Source organism: Panthera leo, chromosome F3 (assembly GCF_018350215.1).
Source record: "Panthera leo isolate Ple1 chromosome F3, P.leo_Ple1_pat1.1, whole genome shotgun sequence".
Taxonomy (NCBI): Eukaryota; Metazoa; Chordata; class Mammalia; order Carnivora; family Felidae; genus Panthera; species Panthera leo.
In genome coordinates, this window is record NC_056696.1 from 36364754 (window position 1) to 36385352 (window position 20599).

General features: G+C 35.4%; 1 protein-coding gene across 2 annotated transcripts in view; it reads right to left on the minus strand.

Annotated features, from left to right (window-relative positions):
- The window catches only part of F13B (coagulation factor XIII B chain), a 58549-nt gene extending 49779 nt beyond the window's left edge, over positions 1–8770 (minus strand). For both annotated transcript variants that reach the window (XM_042924994.1, XM_042924993.1), the window contains exons 1-5: positions 8690–8770; positions 5191–5391; positions 3703–3888; positions 1492–1668; positions 837–1013 (exon numbers count right to left, since the gene is read on the minus strand). In XM_042924994.1, coding sequence (XP_042780928.1) covers positions 837–1013; positions 1492–1668; positions 3703–3888; positions 5191–5391; positions 8690–8753 — 805 coding nt within the window. In that variant the 5' untranslated portion in view covers positions 8754–8770. The remainder of the gene's footprint in view (positions 1–836; positions 1014–1491; positions 1669–3702; positions 3889–5190; positions 5392–8689) is intronic.
- Between the last annotated feature and the right edge of the window lie 11829 nt (positions 8771–20599).

The following is a 20599-nucleotide window of genomic DNA, read 5'->3' on the forward strand; positions in this document are numbered from 1 at the left end:
TCAGTTCCAATACTATCCAACACCTCCAAAAATGCTATCGCACCCCATACCTCAAAATCTTCAATGTTTGTTCAAATACTTTATACCTGACTTTATTATATTTGTCACATTGTATCAATGTGTTCATTTTCAAATGAACAATTTTCAAATCTGTTCCCTCTGCTAGGCTAGGATCTCTTTCATATCTCATTGTAGGTACATTTAAATGACTGTTGGATTGTTGCCTTCCAACAGGTGATCATACTATCTTCTTGGACATGTCCAGTGATAGAAATTTACCCCATGGATTACATTTTACAATAGCTCTTACTAGAGGATCATATTTTTCATTTTTACTCTGGTTAATATTCTGTTGATTTTTCTATTCTTTACCCCCAGTGTTCTGAAGACTGTATTTTCATATCAGGAAATATGTAGCCAGATAAGAAAGAAACCCTCACAAAGCTGCCAGCTTGGAATAATTGAATCTAGTAATTCTCAAAAAGAAAATTTATTCATTGTTATAAGATATTTAAATTTATAATAAGAGAGTTTAAAAGTTATAACCACTCTACAAACTAATGCAAAATTTAAGATTTCTTCAAATTTAAATGTATTAAATATTGGTGAAAATAGCGCTGATTTAAAAGACCATATTTATCTTAAAAGATAGCACTCAGGACAAGGATTAGATATCATCAGAAACATATTTTTTCATAAAAATTAAAGCTGATTTGGGATGAGCACTGGGTGTTGTATGGAAACCAATTTGACAATAAATTTCATATATTAAAAAAAATTGAAGCTGATTAAGACATGACATTTTATTTGTATGAGTGTGAAATTTTTAAAATTACCTTCACATACAGGAGATTCTGGATACCAACCAAAGTTATAGCACTGAATTAAATCAGATCCACTTAGATAATAATTTTCATGACAGAAAAACTGAACTACATCTCCTTCTTCATAAGTTTGCTTTATAGGATGAAAATAACCATTTTCTATTAATCTTAAAGAAGAGCACTTTAATTCTAAAAATGAAAGAACGACATAAAATACAAAAGAAAGTGTCATTTTTTCTGTTGAACAAAATTCATCTATTTATATATCATATCTGGAATGGAAATTAGTAAATTTGCCATATTTTGTAATACATATAAAAGCTTGTCAATTCCTATATTTATGAAATATCATTAGTTTTATGTTAATTTAATTATCTGAGCTAAAAGAAATTCTGCTATTTGAGAGCTTTATGTTTATTTTTTAATTTTTTTTTAATTATTTTTTTTTCCTGTGTGGAGGCTTGACTTTCAACAGACCTCAGCGAGGGAGCTACGTATGAAACCCCTGAGAGCTCTAACTGATCAAAGCCTATGATCGACATAATTAAAACCAGAAGCAAAAAAAAGTATGAAAAATGAAACATAATCAGGGTGACAATTTATATACATTTCCATATAAGAGAAAGTTTTTAAATGAGACCAGATCATCTTTAAAATGAGAACGTACTGGTACATCTTGGTGTAAGAGACCATCCATATGTGCGACATTCTACCTCCTCTGCCTTCCTTCCTCCAGCTGTATAGTAGCCAGCAGTGCATTCGTATTGTACTCTGTCCTTCACCTGGAATGTTTTCTGCGTTGTGGAATAATTTCCATGATGTAATTCAGGGACCAAACATGTTTCTAAAAAAAAAAAATCAACGTTATTTATTTTATGAATTTTATCATTAAAATAATATTAAAAAGAAATCTCAAAATGTATTTTCACAAAATCTTGAGCATATTTGGTGGAATCATCTTTGGCAAAATTGAAAAACAGCCAGTTTGCCTTTGTTTCTCTATTCCCTTTTTTTTTTAAATACACCTTGTGTGTTAATGCACCAGTCTTATACTCTTTTTTCTAAAAAAAAAAAATTATTTTGAGAGAGAGAGACAGATCTGCACAAGCACAGGAGGGGCAGAGAGACAGAGACAGAAAGAGAGACACAGAGAGAATCCTAAGCACATTCTGTGCCATAAGCACAGAGCCTGATGCGGGGCTCAATCTCACCAACCGTGAGATCATGACCTGAGCCAAAACCAAGAGCTGGTTGCTTAACCAACTGAGCCACCCAGGCACCCCCTCTATTCTTAAAATTCTACTCTAGTGTAGTTGAAAAAAGGCCACAATTCAACTAAAGGCTTGTTCAGTAACAATTTTTTGATTATGTGCCATCTGAGGATTTGTACAGTTTAAGCAACTGACAACACGTTAACAAAGTATGTCTATTCAAGTTACTGGATTATTTTAAGTGTATCCGATATGCATCTGCCAATACAAATCATGGGCATTATCTTGAATTCTTCTTTAATAAGGGAAATAGGAATTTACATATGTTGCAAGGAACAGGTTTAAGGTTTTTTTATTTTATTCCATTTCATTCTTTTCTTTATTAGTATAAAGTAGGAACTGCTTCCACCTTTTGGCTGTTGTGAAAAACTGCTGCTGGGAACCAACATTGGTGTAGACTGAGTTCCTGCTTTCAATTCCTTTGGGTATATACCTAGAAGTGGAATTACTGGATCGTATGATAATTCTATGTTTAACTTTTAGAGGAATTGTCACCAATCCACGTGTCCATCAGTGGATAAATGGACAAACAAAATGCTATATGTATATATATATGTGTATATATATATATATATACACATATATATATACATATATATATAATATTAGAATGTTATATATATACATATATACATATATATATAACAGAATATTATTCCATCATAAAAAGAAATTAACTCTGATACATGCTAAAACATAAATGAACCTTGAATACATTGTGCTAAGTGAAATAAGCCAGACACAAAAGAACAGTATTGCATGGCTCCTCTTATACAAAGTTTCTAAAATAAGAAAACAGAGACAGAAAATAGAAGTTACCAGGTACTGGGGTATGGTGGGGGGGTGTAGGGGATTATTAAAGGTAGAGAGTTTCTCTTCGGTTTGATGAAAAAGTTTTGGAAACAGCGGTGATGGTGATGACAACATTGTGAATGTACGTAATGCTACTGAATTGTACACTTGAAAACAGTTGAAATTGTAAAGTTCATGTGATGCGTATTTTGCCACAACTAAAAAACAAGATGAGGGCTGCCAATGGTTTGAGGGAAGAAAAAATGGATGAATAGGTGGAAAACAGGGGGCTCTTAGGCACTGAAACTATTCTGCATGACACCTTACTGGTAGATATGTATCCTTAGACCCTGGACAAAACCCATAGCATGTGTAACACAAAGAATGAACCCTAATGTAAAGTATGAATTTGGTTATACATTGGCTCATCGATTGCAACAGATACGCCTCCCTCAATGCAAGATGTTAATAATAGGGGAAACTGTATGTGGCCAAGGGCAGGAAAGGGTATATGGGAACTCTCTGTACTAGCTGATCAATATTTCTGCAAATCTAAAACTGCTCTAAAAATAAAAGTCTATTAATATCAAAACAAATAAGTAGGAGCTACTGGAGTAGGTGTGTTTTAGGAGTTGAGAACCCCTGGGTTAGGGAAACACCTAGCACTTAAGAAAAACAATATAATACCAACTTCTTGCATTTGCAGACATGATGAAAAATAAATTCTATTAAATAAAAATGCCTATCAATATAAGAAAGTACTAGCCTCACTGTCCCTTTTCTTCGGTTTTAGGAAATGGTTCTTAAACACATACCATGTTCCTTCCTGCAGGTAGGTTGAGAAGACCATCCATCAGCAAGACATTGAACCACTTCTTCATCCTTCCCTCCAGTAGTTTTATATCCTGAATTACAACTATAACGCATGTTCTCTTGAATTTTGTACCATAATTTTACATCAGAGATGTAACCATTCGTCAGCTCGGGCTTAGTGCATTTTTCTATGGGAAAAAAAATTCTTTGTTTAACTTGGTGAACTTAAGTTTGTCTTTTACTTAGCTGTAAAAATAAGGCAAAAGTTTAATATTATTCTTGGAATTTATTTATTATTATTATTATTTTAATGTTTATGTATTTTTTAGAGGGAGACAGACAGAAAGAGGGTGAGCAGGGGAGGGGCAGAGAGAGAGGGAGACACAGAATCCAAAGCAGGCTCCAGGCTCTGAGCTGTCAGCACAGAGCCCGACACAAGGCTCAAACTCATGAAGAGTGAGATCATGACCTCAGCTGAAGTCAGATGCTTAACCAACTGAGCCACTCAGGTGCCCCTATTATTCTTGGAATTTAAAGAATGAAGAACAAATTTCACTCCCAAATTCCTTAATTTTGGAAGTATCCTGCATGTTCTGTAACAAACTTCAAAAATCGATTCAACTTCATACTGACATTCTTTGTATTTATTAACTTCAGTTTTTATAGTGACACCTACACCTATCACATCTACTTTTAGAAAATTTAACAGCGCTCTTCCACTAACTAATTGTCATTAATGGCAAGTAGAAGCAATTTCATTTGAATTTACTTCCTAATATTTTTAAGTCCACTGTGTTTGACAATTTTTAACACTGTGTAACACAAGCACATACCGACTTTCTAAATGAAAGAGATTCATCTAAAACCTCTACTCTGCAAAACAGAGCTTAGAGGATTCTTTGTTTGAGAGAGGTCACCTGATCTGATGGAAGCTAATTAATAGTTTGACTATAGGGTAGCCTGGCATTAAATAATGAGACAGATCCATCAGATTTATTTTTCCTAAATTTGAACTCAAAATTCAGAAAACACATTTTTTAATGGACATTATGGGAGAAGAAGTTGGTGCACAAAGGAGAGATGAGTCTTTCAAAGGATAAAACACTACAGTAACAATCTTACTCTTCTTCCTATGGCCAGTGACAAGCATTTTTTTCTGGCTTCCTATGCACATTATCTGTGTAAGTGCCTCACTCCTTAAAGTAACTTATTTGTATCTCTGTTTCTGGCAGTATGATAACACCAATTTCAATAAATGTTTTTATTCTCTTCACAGGGTATTACTGAAAATAAAGACAATAGCATTTTAATAAGAAACATTATTTATAGAATTTCAGAATATGCCTTCATTTTGTAACAGAGACCCTGGACCAGTAATTTTGTTCTTAATCTACCAAAACTTTTCACCACCAGCCAGGTTTTATTGGACCCTTACAGACTACTCTCTTCGCATATTATACATATTTTGTGGACACAGGCCACCAACTCACTGAAGCATCGTGGTTCTGGAGACCAGCCCTCTTGGGTACATGTGATTCGCTCCTCTTGTTTTCCAGTTGCAGTTGAATAACCAGCCAAGCAGGAAAATGACAATTTTTCATTTATTCTCATTGGAAAGTAATAGCTTTTAAAAGGATAGTAATATTGGGCAATCCTTCCATTTTCCACACTAGGAAAGCCACAGGGTTTCTCTGAAATGAGTAAATATCAAGATGAAAACTGAAAAACATACCTAAAACCATGAAACCAAATGGCAATACTTTTTTTTTTGGGGGGGGGAGGTGGGGGGGGGAGGAGGAGGGGAGGGACAGAGGGAGAGAATCCTAGGCAGGCTCCACGTTCAGGTGCAGGGCTCCATCCCACAACCATGAGATCATGACCTGAGCCGAAATCAAGAGTCAGACGCTTGACTGACGGAGCCACCCAGGCACCCCAACATTTCTAAATTCGAAATGTTTACAGCCACTTTAACTAGTACTTCTTTTTATTAACTAAAATTTTAAGGCACTTCTGTGACAATTTTTTCAATCAGAATTAATCTGCTTGTAATCCCAATACCCAACAGTAAGAAGAAAATTGGTCAGGCCGCTTCCTCAGGGAAGCTTTCCCTAGCTTTGTAAAACAACACTCACTAACAGAAATATAATGCAAGCCACACATGTAATTTCAAAATCTCTAGTAGTCACGTTAACAAATGGAACAATTGAAGTTAATTTTAATAATAGGTATTATTTGACCCCTTCAAATATTAAAATTATTTTTCATTATTTTTTTCCTACTAAGTCTGAACTTCAGTGCATATTTACACTTACAGCACATCCCAGTGTGGACTCACCACATTTCAATAGCTGTATGTGGCTAGTAGTCACTATCCTGGACAGCAGAGTTCTAGAATAGGTGAAGTTCTGCTTAGGATTTGCAAACGTACAGAATTTTTAAATGAATGGCTTTTTTTAAAATTTAGAATGAAAAAGACAACCCATTAAAAATAAATAAAAGACTTGAGCAAGAGATTTACAAAACAGGATATGTAAATGGTCACAGACCTAGTAAAAAGTACTCAACTATCTCTGGCGATATTAAAGCAAAATATGCACATACCATATTTAAAAAGCATTCATCCCTTATGAACATTGATGCAAACATTCTCAACAAAATAGCAGCAAAGAGAATTCAGCAGCGTATTAAAAGGACCAATGAGCATGTGGGCTTTATTCCTGGAATGCAAGGATCATTCAACATACAAAAATCCATCAATGTAATACACCACATCAACAACATGAAAGAAGAAAGAAAAAAAAGTATTTATCTGTGCACCCAAAGACATTTTAGAGAATGTTTGTAGCAGCATTATTGGTGTAGTCCCAAACTGGAAACAATCCAAATGCCCATTCATGGTGGAAAAGTTAAACATATTTTAGACTATGCATTCCATGAAATGGTATACAGCAATACAAGTGGTGAATTCTGAATGGTGACTCTCACAAACATATTATTGAGTGACAGATGCCTGTCACACATAAGTAAATATTATATGTACTTACATAATATTTTTATCGAGGTATAATTGATATACAACATATTAGTTTTTGGCATACAGTATAATGATTACACATATATATTTGTATATATTGCAAAATGATCTCACAATAAATATAGTTAACATCCATCACCACACAGGTACAAATTCTTTTCCTTGTGATGAGCACTTTTAAGATCTACTCTCTTAGCAACTTTAAAATATAAAATATAATATTATTAACACACATGTGAATATATATATGCCAGAGAAATTATAACAAAGAAATAGGGTGATTATATGGACAGCATTTATTTCAGAGTTATTTGTGGTTAGAAGCAAATTAGAGGTAACTATGTGTCCATCACTAGGAAGATGGATAAGTAAAATTTATGAAACACTATGTAGCAGTAGCAACAAAATAGATTGAGCAACATGGAAATGTTTAAATGATAGCAAGTAAAACAAACCAGTAAGGAGAGAAAATCTATGGCAAGCTTTTATGTGAATGTCAAGCACATACACAAAAGCAGACATAGTTCAGAAAGATGGTTACATATTTAAGAATATATCAAACACATTATAGTGGCTCTCAGTTTGATGCTAGGGGAAATGGAGTTTGGGATCAGGGATAAAGGGAAGAAATATATAAATAGAGCAAAAGTGGCACCTTTCATAGGCCAATGATGATTGCATGCTATGAAATCAGTTATTGCCTGTTAGGTTTCCAGTGGGGGTGACCATGAGACTGTGGTCCCTGTCTTCAGGCAGGTTATTTTTCTGTTTGCTTGGGAGAAAGAAGATTATGACCATGTAAAAATTAGGAAATTATCTAGAAAATGCAATGTCTTCATGATAAAGATAATAGAGAACTGTATCAGCTGGTTTTTCTCTCTTTAGACAGAAAAATGAAACCAAAGGAAACTATTCCTAAAAAATAATTTTATTGTAGAATTAACTGTATCGAATAAGATGAATTCTATTTATTTCACTTTTACTGTTTTAATAGCAGACTTTTTTGGGGTACACAATTTATAGTAAACTCTTCACCTAAAAGGCAATTATAATCTGTAAGATATTTTATTTCAACAAATTCCCTAAGGTGTTTATTTTAGAAAAGCCTTATTGCTGTGGTTTCCCATTTTGTATATTCACTCTGCTGACACCTAATGACCCGTCTGGTTTCTTATCCCTAAAGCTTAATTATTTCTAAATAATCCACACTTGTACACTGCCTACCTCACATTCGCTAATTCACACACTGGAAAGTCTGGCGATGAAGATTTCTGAGTCAGGGAGTCAACAGATATTGGTTTGTCTGGACACTCTTGATTTGCAACGGTTGTCCCACACAATTATTAATAGAGCTCCCTCTCACTCTCAAAAGTATCCTTGTCTGTGTAATCAATTACATGGTCCTCCTGATCACAACTTAAAGATTTAAGCCAATAAATAAATTAGGGTAAAAATCAAAGGGTGAAGAGTCAAAAATCTTGATGATTTATGGCTATTTTTTCTTTTCAAATTTCCCACACTAACATCTCACTTTATGAACAGAGAATTAAATTTGTACAAGCTTTGCAGTGTTATGAATCAATTCAATTATGAAGTTAGAATTAAGATTAACATACGACTTCTAAATGGTGGTACTGTTAGCCTGAAAACCCTTTGAGGTATTTAGATCCTAATCTCCTATGCCCTAAAACCTAGAGATACAAAGCAGGATTTTGTTTTGTCTTGTTTTGTTTTTCTAAATACTACAAAATACTAAATACTACAAAAATACTTACTAGTTATGCCCAAAGGAAAAATAAATCTGCCTAACTATAACAAATTCTATTTATAAGAACTGTGCTTTTATAAAGTTGATACACAAAAATGAAAGACTATATTAAAAGTTCAAGTTAAGTGGATGTTAGAATTTCCCTTTATGGTTTTTAGGGAATAAGAGTATTAAAAACTCAATTTACCTTCTGCATAGAGTTCTCCTGAGATGATTAATACGATGATAAAAGCCAAGTCTTTCGACCTCATCTTCAGTGGTGTGCCCCAGAAAGATTGTAACAATTGTAAAGCACTAGGGACTCCTCATTAAGTACACAATACTTTGCCTGAAGAAAAAGTTAATTATTTACAACATCTGTCTAAGTCCCTTTGTAACAAGACACATCTTTCATTTAAACCATTTTTGGAATAATGTTAAAATAACACAACTATGTTAATTGACAGAATTTTTGGTGCCAGAGTCCAATAAGGGCATGATCACCTATAAGGGCAACAAGAGCGGCAGCATAAATAATTAACTCAGACTGCATAAAAAACAAGGTAAATTTTCAACTTCAATTCTCTATTGTAAGTCCATGGAGTAAAGTTCACCTGTGGCCATTGATTTCTCTACCACCATTGATCAAAAGGAGAGATGAACTTAGAAACATGAGATAATGATACCTGATGTAAAAATACAGTGCTGTCTAGGTTGCACTGCTGGAAGAGAAAAATGACCTTAATTGTGTCAAGCAATGATATCATAATATTATAGTAAGATCTAATGTTTAGAGTGTTTGTATTCTGTGGCAGGTGATGGAATTAACACTGTGCTATATTATCATTCATTGATAAAAAATGTTTGGTGTGACCACTATGTACGGGTCATGTTCTAATCTTGGGTATATAGCAGTGAAAAAAAAAGATTAAAATTATAGTCTTCATGGAGTTTACATTTTCATGGGTTTTAATCTAAATAACAAAGTAAGATGGGGAGATAAGAGCTGTTATTATTTTAATTTATGTAACTTTTTATTAAAATATATTAAGGGAAAAGGCACACAAATAATCAGAGCACAGAACATGAATTCTCACCAACTGAACCCATTTCAAAATAAGAAATAGAATATACCAGCACCTCAGAAGTCACTAAATATGCCCACCCTGATATGAAACATTACTTTTTTTTAAGAAATCACATTGTTTGTTTGTTTATTTAATATAATTTATTGTCAAATTGGCTAACATACAGTGCATAAAGCGTGCTCTTGGTTTTGGGGGTAGATACCCGTGGTTCTTCGCTTATATACAACACCCAGTGCTCCCAACAAGTGCCCTCCTCAATGCCCATCACCCATTTTCCCCTCTCCGCCACCCCCCTATCAACCCTCAGATTGTTCTCTGTACTTAACAGTCTCTTATGGTTTGCCTCCCTCCCTCTCTTTTTGTAACTATTTGAAACATTATTTTGACTTTTACCAGTGTAGATCAGTTTTGCCTGGTTTTACACTACATAAATGGAATCATGGAGTGGTTTTTTTTTTTTTTTAATGTCTAGCTACTTTTGTTTAATATTTTGCTTATGAGATTCATCTTGTGCTGTAGATAGTTCCTTCTCTGTATAGTATTCTATTCTGTTAATATGCCACAAATTATCTATCCATTCTACCGTTCATGGGCATTTTAGGTGACTTTTAGTTTAGGGATATACCTCTGCTTATTTTCAAAGTTTTTTCTTTTTTTTTAATTTGAAAATTTTCAAACATTCTCACCTGGGTCTACCATTAACATTATATTACACTTCCAAAATCACATATTTATTCACCTATTCATCCATTTTTTAATTCATTTCAAAGCAAATTGCAGATATCCGTGCATGCCCCTCTACTTAAGCAAATATATCATTAACTGAAGCTCAGTATTTTTTACAGATTATTCTTTTCATATGAAATTTATAAAGAAATGTGCAACTGTTAAAAGTAACCTCTGTGGGTCTTGAACAGTGCATTCACCTGTATACCTCAGACCACTGTCAATCACCATCACCCAGAAAATTCCCTCAGACTCCTTTCCAGGTAGTCCTCACCTTCACTCCTGTTATAGGTAACCACTGTTCTCATCTTTCCACCAATCGTATTACTTGTCTGTTCTAGAACCTCATATCCATGGAAAACACAAGGACTCTTTTTCTGTAAGGCTTCTTTCATTGAGCATAATGTTTGGCATTTATCCATGTGGTTGTGGGTACCAGCATTTCAGCCTTTTTTATGGCTTAATTTAATAAAAGAATACTTTCATAGAAAGTATTGAAGTTGGTTTGTCAAAGACCACAAAGCTAGTGATAGATCCAGGCTTCGAAGTTCTTTTTAAAAAAGTAAAATATATGTTATCAAAATTAAGTATCTAAATTTCTAATCAATTAAAAGTTGCCAGCATCTACTAATTTCAGTAAATGTAGTAAGTGTATTACATCTAAAAATTAAACTAAATGAGGGAGTATATTTAGTGTTTCAAAAATTAAAAGTCTGGAAGAATCTCTTTTATTCCAAGTAAGAACAAAGCTAAACAACATAATTTTAAAGGTCTTATGTTCTGAAATAATATATTTACATGGTGCTAACTTCAAAGGGTACAAAGTGAAAACTCTCCATCCCACACTTGTTCCTCAGTCACCCACTTCTCCTCTGTAGAAGGTAAATAATGCCCTCAATACCTTTTGCATTTTTCTGGAGTTATCTTCGGTGTAAACGAGCAAATATATACCTTCTAGCTCATTACTTTTTCACTTAGTATATATTGGAGATCACTCCATAGCAATGCCCAAGTGACTTCCTTATTTGTTTTTAGATCAGTTTTCTAGTATATGGATGTATAAATTAAATTATTATTGGATAATGAAGTTGCCTACCATGTTTCATCATTGCTAGAATTTCTGCAATGTTTAGTACTACACGTGTCACATGTCCCCAGCTTGGCTCATTTTTCTATTGAAGTGTTGGTCTTTTTGCTGTGAACTTGTATGCACTTTTTATATATTTGAAAAAATGGATTTAGTCTGTGATTTTGAGTTATACATTTTTCTCCTTGATGTACTATTTATCTTTTAAATTGTCACAGTGGATTTTGCAAATTAATCATTTCCTTGAAGATTACAGGGTTTGTGTTATTGTTAGAATTACTACAACTTTTTTTTTTATTATTGCTATAGTATCTTACAATACTCCTTTGGCTAACTTTTTTTTAATGTTTATGTATTCATTTTGAGAGTGAGAGAGAGAGAATGGGGGAGGGGTAGAGAGAGAGAGGGAGAGAGAGAATCCCAGGCAGGCTCTGTGCTTTCAGAGCAGAGCCTGATGCGAGGCTTGATCTCATGAACTGTGAGAACATGACCTGAGCCAAAATCAAGAATCAGAAGCTTAACCTACTCAGCCACCCAAGTGCCCTCCCTTGTTTAATTTTTAATCAATGAATATAAAATAAATCTTCATGAACATGTCAACCTTATTTTTTCCCAGATAGTTGCCATGCTATCCCATTATTTATCAAATAATTCATGTATTTTGCCTCTGATCTGCATTTCCACCTTTCTCATATGCTAAATAATCTTATATGTTTCGGCATTTAAACTAGCCATGTTTTTTAGTCCTATCCCATTAGCTACCCTAGCTATAAAATATATGTGAACGTTTAATAATTAATGTATGCCTCACACTTAAGTTTCCCTTTTCAGAAATTTCCTGTCTAGTTTTGCTTGCTTATTTACTGTTGATATACTACAGGTTTGGAGTGAAGACTTTGGAGTCACTCAGCTCTGATTTATAATCTCAATATCCAGATTGTGGCTTTGGAAAATGAGAACTCATTTACCCCTACATTTCTACATTTCTAAAATAATGGTAAAAATAGTAGCTTTCCCAAGCATGTTGTGGAAATTCTGATGAGAATAATTTAGTACTCCACAGTTTGCTGATCCTAAAAAAGTTGCATTAAACATTGTCTTAGAAACAAAATCTTGGGATGCCTGGGTGGCTCAGTCAGTTAAGCGACCAACGTTGGCTCAGGTCATGATCTCAAGGTCTGTGGATTCAAGCCCCACGTCAGGCTCTGGGCTGACAGCTTCGAGCCTGGAGCTTGCTTTGGATTCTCTGTCTCCCTCTCTCCCTGTCTCTCACACTCTGTCTCTCTCTTTCTTAAAAATAAACATTAGGGGCGCCTGGGTGGCGCAGTCGGTTGAGCGTCCGACTTCAGCCAGGTCATGATCTCGCGGTCCGTGAGTTCGAGCCCCGCGTCAGGCTCTGGGCTGATGGCTCGGAGCCTGGAGCCTGTTTCCGATTCTGTGTCTCCCTCTCTCTCTGCCCCTCCCCCGTTCATGCTCTGTCTCTCTCTGTCCCAAAAATAAATAAAAAACGTTAAAAAAAAAATTAAAAAAAAAAAAACATTAAAAAAAATTAAAAAGAAAAAAAACAAAATCCTAAGTCAAATTTCATAAATACAGTCCAATGAAGTATATCCCAATTCTGGGGGAGAAAAAAGGGTAATAATGCCTTTAGTGGAAATATCAAAAGATAATAAAAGATGAAATCATAAATATGTCATTCTAATTCTCTTTCCTTCTTTCTTCCTTCATTATCTCTAAACCTTATCTGTCAATAATAAAAATCTAAAATCTACTTCCTATAGGTTTTGAATATAACAACAGTTCCTTTTTAATTATATAACTGAGTATATTCTATGGGCTATAGACTTGCTTGACAAAATATCATTTCCACTCAACATTTTTTCAAAGTTGGCACTTTAGGGATAAACAATGAAATGTTTGGCTCACTTCTCTTATTTGTATCTCCTGTAAAGTTTGTTTAATGCATGCCAAAGTACACTTCCAAAACTTTAGGACACTATGGCTCTTGTACCGACCTAGATTTTACCCAGTAGATACATGTTCAGAAAAAAATAGATGTGAACAGTGAATATCATAAAGCAGAAGCCACATTTATGTTGATTCTGCCATTTTGCCTGGTTTGAACTATCCTGGAAGCACAAGCTTTACTAAACTGCTGCAGAAGAATCAGAAACTCTTGTTTCTAACTTCATAATGTCAAGGGACAGGTTATGGAATATTTACTGTTGACAGCAATGACAGTAAATGTGGTATGGCCCTGACCTCAGCATTGTGCTGGTGTCTTCCTGATTCAACTTCAAGATCATGACCAAAACAGCACATGCCCAGGCCAGTTTTGTTGTGTGCTACTAGGAGTAGTAGGAGCATATAGACATCATCAAAAAGTCTATCATACTTCTAATTGGAGTTTCAGCATAAGACTGATGGAAATTTAAGTAAAGGGGAATGGACTTGACAGATATATTTAGAACTCTGCATCCCAAAGCAACAGAATATACTTTCTTCTCGAGTGCACATGGAACATTCTCCAAGATAGATCATATACTGGGTCACAAAACAGCCCTTCATAAGTTTACAAGAATTGAAATTATACCATGCATACTTTCAGACCACAATGCTATGAAGCTTGAAATCAACCACAGGGAAAAGTCTGGAAAACCTCCAAAAGCATGGAGGTTAAAGAACACCCTACTAACAAATGAGTGCGTCAACCAGGCAATTAGAGAAGAAATTAAAAAATATATGGAAACAAACGAAAATGAAAATACAACAATCCAAATGCTTTGGGATGCAGCGAAGGCAGTCCTGAGAGGAAAATACATTGCAATCCAGGACTATCTCAAGAAACAAGAAAAATCCCAAATACAAAATCTAACAGCACACCGAAAGGAAATAGAAGCAGAACAGCAAAGGCAGCCTAAACCCAGCAGAAGAAGAGAAATAATAAAGATCAGAGCAGAAATAAACAATATAGAATCTAAAAAAACTGTAGAGAAGATCAACGAAACAAAGAGTTGGTTTTTTGAAAAAATAAACAAAATTGACAAACCTCTAGCCAGGCTTCTCAAAAAGAAAAGGGAGATGACCCAAATAGATAAAATCATGAATGAAAATGGAATTATTACAACCAATCCCTCAGAGATACAAACAATTATCAGGGAATACTATGAAAATTTATATGCCAACAAACTGGACAACCTGGAAGAAATGGACAAATTCCTAAACACCCACACGCTTCCAAAACTCAATCAGGAGGAAATAGAAAGCTTGAACAGACCCATAACCAGAGAAGAAACTGAATCAGTTATCAAAAATCTCCCAACAAATAAGAGTCCAGGACCAGATGGCTTCCCAGGGGAGTTCTACCAGATGTTTAAAGCAGAGATAATACCTATCCTTCTCAAGCTATTCCAAGAAATAGAAAGGGAAGGAAAACTTCCAGACTCATTCTATGAAGCCAGTATTACTTTGATTCCTAAACCAGACAGAGACCCAGTAAAAAAAGAGAACTACAGGCCAATATCCCTGATGAATATGGATGCAAAAATTCTCAATAAGATACTAGCAAATCGAATTCAACAGCATATAAAAAGAATTATTCACCATGATCAAGTGGGATTCATTCCTGGGATGCAGGGCTGGTTCAACATTCGCAAATCAATCAACGTGATACATCACATTAACACAAAAAAAGAGAAGAACCATATGATCCTGTCAATCGATGCAGAAAAGGCCTTTGACAAAATCCAGCACCCTTTCTTAATAAAAACCCTTGAGAAAGTCGGGATAGAAGGAACATACTTAAAGATCATAAAAGCCATTTATGAAAAGCCCACAGCTAACATCATCCTCAATGGGGAAAAACTGAGAGCTTTTTCCCTGAGATCAGGAATACGACAGGGATGCCCACTCTCACTGCTGTTGTTTAACATAGTGCTGGAAGTTCTAGCATCAGCAATCAGACAACAAAAGGAAATCAAAGGCATCAAAATTGGCAAAGATGAAGTCAAGCTTTCACTTTTTGCAGATGACATGATATTATACATGGAAAATCCGATAGACTCCACCAAAAGTCTGCTAGAACTGATACATGAATTTGGCAAAGTTGCAGGATACAAAATCAATGTACAGAAATCAGTTGCATTCTTATACACTTACAATGAAGCAACAGAAAGACAAATAAAGAAACTGATCCCATTCACAATTGCACCAAGAAGCATAAAATACCTAGGAATAAATCTAACCAAAGATGTAAAAGATCTGTATGCTGAAAACTATAGAAAGCTTATGAAGGTAATTGAAGAAGATATAAAGAAATGGAAAGACATTCCCTGCTCATGGATTGGAAGAATAAATATTGTCAAAATGTCAATACTACCCAAAGCTATCTACACATTCAATGCAATCCCAATCAAAATTGCACCAGCATTCTTCTCGAAACTAGAACAAACAATCCTAAAATTCATATGGAACCACAAAAGTCCCCAAATAGCCAAAGCAATTTTGAAGAAGACCAAAGCAGGAGGAACCACAATCCCAGACTTTAGCCTCTACTACAAAGCTGTCATCATCAAGACAGCATGGTATTGGCACAAAAACAGACACATAGACCAATGGAATAGAATAGAAACACCAGAACTAGACCCACAAACGTATGGCCAACTCATCTTTGACAAAGCAGGAAAGAACATCCAATGGAAAAAAGACAGTCTCTTTAACAAATGGTGCTGGGAGAAGTGGACAGCAACATGCAGAAGGTTGAAACTAGACCACTTTCTCACACCATTCACAAAAATAAACTCAAAATGGATAAAGGACCTGAATGTGAGACAGGAAACCATCAAAACCTTAGAGGAGAAAGCAGGAAAAGACCTCTCTGACATCAGCCGTAGCAATCTCTTACTCGGCACATCCCCAAAGGCAAGGGAATTAAAAGCAAAAATGAACTACTGGGGACCTTATGAAGATAAAAAGCTTCTGCACAGCAAAGGAAACAACCAACAAAACTAAAAGGCAACCAACGGAATGGGAAAAGATATTTGCAAATGACATATCGGACAAAGGGCTAGTATCCAAAATCTATAAAGAGCTCACCAAACTCCACATTCGAAAAACAAATAACCCAGTGAAGAAATGGGCAGAAAACATGAATAGACACTTCTCTAAAGAAGACATCCGGATGGCCAACAGGCACATGAAAAGATGTTCAACGTCGCTCCTTATCAGGGAAATACAAATCAAAACCACACTCAGATATCACCTCACGCCAGTCAGAGTGGCCAAAATGAACAAATCAGGAGACTATAGATGCTGGAGAGGATGTGGAGGAACGGGAACCCTCTTGCACTGTTGGTGGGAATGCAAATTGGTGCAGCTGCTCTGGAAAGCAGTGTGGAGGTTCCTCAGAAAATTAAAAATAGACCTACCCTATGACCCAGCAATAGCACTGCTAGGAATTTATCCAAGGGATACAGGAGTACTGATGCACAGGGGCACTTGTACCCCAATGTTTATAGCAGCACTCTCAACAATAGCCAAATTATGGAAAGAGCCTAAATGTCCATCAACTGATGAATGGATAAAGAAATTGTGGTTTATATACACAATGGAATACTATGAGGCAATGAGAAAGAATGAAATATGGCCTTTTGTAGCAACATGGATGGAACTGGAGAGTGTGATGCTAAGTGAAATAAGCCATACAGAGAAAGACAGATACCATATGGTTTCACTCTTATGTGGATCCTGAGAAACTTAACAGAAACCCATGGTGAAGAGGAAGGAAAAAAAAAAAAAAAAAGAGGTTAGAGTGGGATAGAGCCAAAGCATAAAAGACTGTTAAAAACTGAGAACAAACTGAGGGTTGATGGGGGGTGGGAGGGAGAGGAGGGTGGGTGATGGGTATTGAGGAGGGCACCTTTTGGGATGAGCACTGGGTGTTGTATGGAAACCAATTTGACAATAAATTTCATATATTAAAAATAAATAAATAAATAAATAAATAAAAATAAGTGATTGGTAGAATTCCCCTGTAAAAAAAAAAAAAAAAAAAAAAAAAAAAGGAAAGGGGAAAATCTCATTAAGAGAAAAAAAAACAAAAAAAACAAAAACACGTTACTTCCAAACAAGCAATAATAGGACTGTTGAAATGAAAAAAGAAGGAGAAAGCAGAATAACAATCTTTAATATGTTAAATGAAAATAACTGCCATAAATGAAAATAACTGGGGCGGCCGGGTGGCTCAGTCAAAGCGTCTGACTTTGGCTCAGGTCATGGTCTCATGGCCTGTGGGTTTCGAGCCCCACACCGGGCTCTGTGCTGACAGCTCAGAGCCTGGAGCCTGCTTCGGATTCTATGTCTCCCTCTTTTCTCTCTGCCCCTCCCCCACTCACACTCACTCTCTCTCCCTCTCAAAAAATAAATAAACATTAAAAAGAAAAAGAAAATAACTGCCAGCCTAGAATGCTCTAACTACTAAAAATATTTTTAAAAATAAAAGAAGTATTCAAATAAATTAAAACGTAAAGAGAAAGCCAGCAGCAGAACTCTACCAAAGAACTGCTAAATGGAGTGCTGTAGACTAAAGGAAAATGAAACATGAATTCAAATGCATGGCATCAATAATGCAAAGCCAGGAGGAGTGAAGAAATGAACTCAAGGCATGTTGTATGTTTTTAGGTCTTTCAAGAAAGTTGCAGAAGTAATATGCCTACTTAATTATCATTAGTCAAGGTTCAGGATTAAAATTTCAAGGTTTGGGGTACCTGGATGGCTCAGTCGGTTAAGTGTCCAACTTCGGCTCAGGTCATGATCTGGCAGTTCAGGAGTTCAAGCCCAGTGTTCGGCTCTGTGCTGACAACTTGACACCAGAAGCCTGTTTTGGATTCTGTGTTTCCCTCTCTTTCTGCCCCTCCCCCACTTGAGCTCTCTCTCTCTCTCTCTCTGTCTCTCTCAAAAATAAATAAACATTAAAATTTTTTTTAAAAAAATTCTAGGTTAAAGAATAATGGTTAAAAAAAAATTTTTTTTAATGTTTTTGTTTATTTTGAGAGACAGAGCAGGAGTGGGGGAGGAACAGAGAAAGAGGGAGACACAGAATCCGAAGCAGGCTCCAGGCTCTGAGCTGTCAGCACAGATCCCGACGCGGGGCTCGCACCCACAAACTGTGAGATCACGACCTGAGCTGAAGTCGGACACTCAACTGACTGAGCCACCCAGGCGCCCCAAAGAATGATGTTTTAAAAATGTGCAACTAATAAATTAAAGGGTTAAAGTAATCGCAAAAAGTTACATGTGATTGTCATAAATAAAGACAAGGAAGTAAAAAGGAAGGAACAAAAATTGGTTGGTCAGATTTCGGCTTATGGCCACGATGGAGCAACAGGAACTGGATACACCCTCCACCTGAAACAACTTAAAAAAAAAGAAGATAAAATTTAAGAAACGATAGTTTTTAAGACATTAGAGATTAGGCAACGAGATGAACCCAAAAAACACCCCACAGCCTGAGAGTTTCTTGCCACACTGTAGAGTACGGTGGTCTTCCCAAGGTGAGGAGATGGAATTGTGAGTTATGAAACCAAAGCAGGTAGGGGGTCAGAGTGCAAAGTACAGGAGAGAAGAGAGCTGCATAGACAGAGATCTGCAGAGGGTCCACTTTAGGTTTTTAGCTGAGTACTGACTAGAACATCTGAGAGAAAAACATGAGAGGCCAAGGAAGGTACCACCCGAGAAGATTAAAGGGAGGAATTCCTGGAATCCACTTGGGGGTTGGGGATAATTCCTGCTCTCGTGAGTCAGAGTGGAACACTTCATGATTTACATGGCATTCATAATGTTCTCGGGTTTTTACCTCAGTAGCAGAGAAAAACTGTTCCTGCCTAACAAAGCTTATAGCAAGACCAGAAAGGATCAGTTTTCAAGTAAAGTAACTGAATTCCAGAACAAGCTCAAAAGTATTTATAGGAGTACAGAATTATCCAGCATGCAAAATAGGTAAAATTCACAATGTCCCCAAAGGAGAGGATGGGGAGGAAAGAAAACACTATTTGAAGAAATAATAGCTGAACATCTTCCAAATTTGGTGGAAACTATAAGATCATAGATCAAAGATAGTCAAACACTAAGAACAATAAACGTAAATAAAATCACAGTAAGGCACAATATAATGAAATTGCTTAAACCTAGTGATAGAAAAATTTTAAAGCGCTCAGAAAAGAAAAAACAGCCCAGAGGAACAAAAACAAGAAGAGAGCAGACTTTTTGTCAGGAACATTGCAAGCCAGAAAACAATGGAAGCAACATTTTTAAAGTATACAAAAATTAGAAGAAAGAAAACCTGCATCCTAGAACTCTATACGTAGTAAAATACTTTTTAAAAATGAGAGCCAAAAATAAAGACTTTTTCAGATATATATATTAGCTGAAATTTTCACTAACAGACCTGTACTATGAACCATATTAAAGGAATTCCTTCAAATTAAATAAAATGATACCAGATGGAAATGTGGTATTCAGTCTACATAAAGACTGAAGAGCACTTCAAAATAGCACCTATGTGAGTAACTTTAAAGATTTTTAGATTATCTAAATCTTTTAAGAGATATATGATGGTTAAAAGCAAAAGTGATGAAAATTATACTTTATTATGGGTTTATAACATACTAAGAGTAAAATATTGACAATAAAACAAAGGTTGGGAAGGCAGAAATATAATATATTAGAAGATCTTTATACTATATGTGAAGTGTTATAATACCACTTACAAATGGACTGTGATGTTAAAGATATTTACTAGAAACCTGAAAGTAACCCTGAAAGTAACATAACAAAGAGTTATAGGTAATAGCCAACAAGGTAGATAAGTTGGAATCATAAAAAACAAAACAAAACATAAAAAACAAAAAAGCAAGTATTTAATCCAAAACAGGTCAGAAAATAAGAAAAAGGTTTTAGTGGGGAAAGCAGATAGGATGAATAAACAGGAAGAGGATAGATTTAAACTCAGCCATATCGATAATCACATTAACTGTAAAAAGTCTAAATATCTCAAGTAAAAGGTAGAGATTGGCAGATTAGATTAAAATACAATGACCCAACTATATGAACTCAACAAGAAACCCATCCTACACAAATATACAAATAGGTTAAAGAGTAAAATATGGATAGATACACAATATGTAGAGGGTTTATGGTGGCCCGGAAAAGATGTGTCTAT